Raw genomic sequence first — 2571 nt, forward strand, 5'->3', positions numbered from 1 at the left:
GTATCGACTTATGGAGAGTACGATGTATGGAAATTTGAAGGGACCGAAAAATCCATCGAGTTATAAAGTATATCGAGTTATAGAATATCGAGTTGCGGAGAGTCGACTGTAATTCAAACGCATTAAACTTCGAACTCCTCTCATGTTTGGAGGATTAATTCATATCTGGTTATGGACGTTTGTATATAAGCATTGTTGACCCATTCTTACTCTCCAACGATGGTACACTCCATTTGATCAACTTATATGAATTCAGCAATGTTTACAACTCTAGTCGACAACGCGTGATAGGGAAACCCAAAACAAAGACCCATTTATCGCGTTCTTCATTCACAGTATATTAACACCGAAACCTTCAACATATCCAATTCATCAGTGCCATGAGGAAGCAGCTCCCATCAAAACACTGCCGTTCTTATAAGAAGCCATCCCACCCGCTCCGATTCTTCTGCAGAGAGTATGTTACCGGATGATTGTTAGTTCCGTGCTGAGCGCATTTGACGTTATCGCCCCATCTCCAAGAAGAACGTCCACTTCCGACGTCGACGACCACGTTGTCACTGCTGGCATTGAAGTGTCGTCACCACGAATACCCGGTAGCGAGCAGATGAGTCCGAATGCAAACATCAAAAACGCCAACCAGAGGTAACTGTGGAGGGTGTGGATGATCCAAATGAATGAATTTATGCGGATCACAGTGACGCTTGGCCGGACAAAACCTCAAAAACTTATGTTTTAAAAACCCCTTGTTAACATTTTTTATAGACTTCTGTACCTTTGAGTGACGATTTCAGATTGATTTATTGATAAGAGATTGATATTTTATTTTTGCCAGCATCTTAAAGATTGTATCTAAAATAAGTTGGAAAAATAAAGGCTCTTGATATCCAAGCCGATTGAATCTTTGTCTATTGATTTTTGGCAATTCTTTACAGTAATACAAAGTTTAAGGTAGACTAATAAGCATAATAAAAAGTTAAGTTTTGGTAAGACTAAATCAAAATTTTAAGTCAAATCTCCCTTAATCGATGCTCCGTATCTTATTACCAAGTTAGAGAACCATAGTAAAAGTTGGCTTTAATGGCTACCTCTGGATCGCAGTTGCACTGGTTTTGTGTTCTATAACTTTAGATGATCTCTTCAATATCGAGTTATGGAGCGTTGACAGTACCTCACTGCTAGCTGAATTTATCACATATTTTTATGAATCGAATCATGCACTTTATTATACCGAAAAACTTCTACGAACAAACCATAACGCTAAAATCAACAGATTAAACGCTATTCAAAGAGCTCACGAAATTAACAAATTATAATATTTTGAGATGATCAAAGAAATCTCAAATCATCAAGAGCACAAATCTGAAGAATCGAGCATCCATTTTAGCTGAACACTTAGTTCATTTTGGTCACTCGCTGCTGGTGACCAATCGATTAAATTTTCAGCTTATACTAATGTTCGGTTGCCCTATATTTGTGCCCTTGAAAATTTGAGATTTAGCTTCGATGCAACTTCAACTTTATAGGCTACCCAATATTTTCATTTCATTTGGGACACATTTGAGGTTTTGTCCGACCTTCACATGAAGGTGCGCCACTGTGTCGATGTTTAATTAACTGTGGGATTTTTAACTAACCTGTTCGAGTCGAGGAGATTCAGCCAGAGTCTCAGCACGATTTTCGTTATGGCAATCCAAATGAAGAAGATCTCTTTGATGGCTGAAGCAATGTACCACGCTGCGTTTTGTATTTGCGGAAGTGATTTCTGCATCAAAGTGGGAGGGGGTGCCTGGTGATCTTTTTCCGTAGTTTCCAGGAGTTTTCGGACGTATTGAACGTGTGGACACTGACTTGAAGAACAGGAGCAATTCATATTTTGAACGAGAATTTGGATGCACTGTCCGTTAAATTTTTCTTCGTATTTTACATGCGTCAATTTTTCACTAACATAAACAAGGAAGTGTTAGTCTTGTCCAACCGCCTACTATTTGGGGTAATTATCTGTTGCCGTTGATTACGATGTTGTTCATAGAGCGCAAATAAGGTGGCAGAAGGGGTTAAGAAGAGCTTGGGTGCATCTCCCAGGGTGCATCCATGATTCACTTTGGCATTAGGCCTGGAATTAAGGATGGGCACCTTTGAGACTATAACTCGTCATCTCACCCTTAAGGCAAAGTACCGTTTTGACTCATATTCCGAACACTTAAGGCCAATAGTGACTTCAAATGCATCTGATTGGCATAAATTGGCAGATATTCGTGAAAATTTCAATTTCCTCGTAAAGCCTAACTGTTAGCTGTTGGGTGTACCGATAATAATGTTGATTCAATTAGTTTTAATATTGTTTTTACTTCAAAGTGTGGAAGTGTGGAATGATTCAAATGCCGAACACTGTGTTTATTCTGTCTCATATTCCGAACACCTTGATTCAAATTCCGAACAGCGCAAGTAAATCGTATTCAAATGAATAATTTCGCAAATAAATTTATTTGAGCTTGTTCTTCTGGTCTGAAACTAGAGAACCATCACTACTCCCGCGGTATAAATTATATTGGAGACGTTAAAATTGAA

General features: G+C 38.6%; 1 protein-coding gene across 1 annotated transcript; it reads right to left on the minus strand.

Annotated features, from left to right (window-relative positions):
* Window positions 1-313: 313 nt before the first annotated feature.
* LOC110675484 lies at window positions 314-2135 on the minus strand. Its single transcript, XM_021840610.1, has 2 exons — window positions 1638-2135; window positions 314-649 (listed from the first exon to the last, which is right to left on the minus strand). The coding sequence occupies exons 1-2, from the start codon at window positions 1871-1873 to the stop codon at window positions 463-465; spliced, it is 423 nt and encodes a 140-aa protein (XP_021696302.1). The 5' UTR covers window positions 1874-2135; the 3' UTR covers window positions 314-462.
* Between the last annotated feature and the right edge of the window lie 436 nt (window positions 2136-2571).

This window comes from Aedes aegypti, chromosome 2 (assembly GCF_002204515.2).
Source record: "Aedes aegypti strain LVP_AGWG chromosome 2, AaegL5.0 Primary Assembly, whole genome shotgun sequence".
Lineage (NCBI taxonomy): Eukaryota > Metazoa > Arthropoda > Insecta > Diptera > Culicidae > Aedes > Aedes aegypti.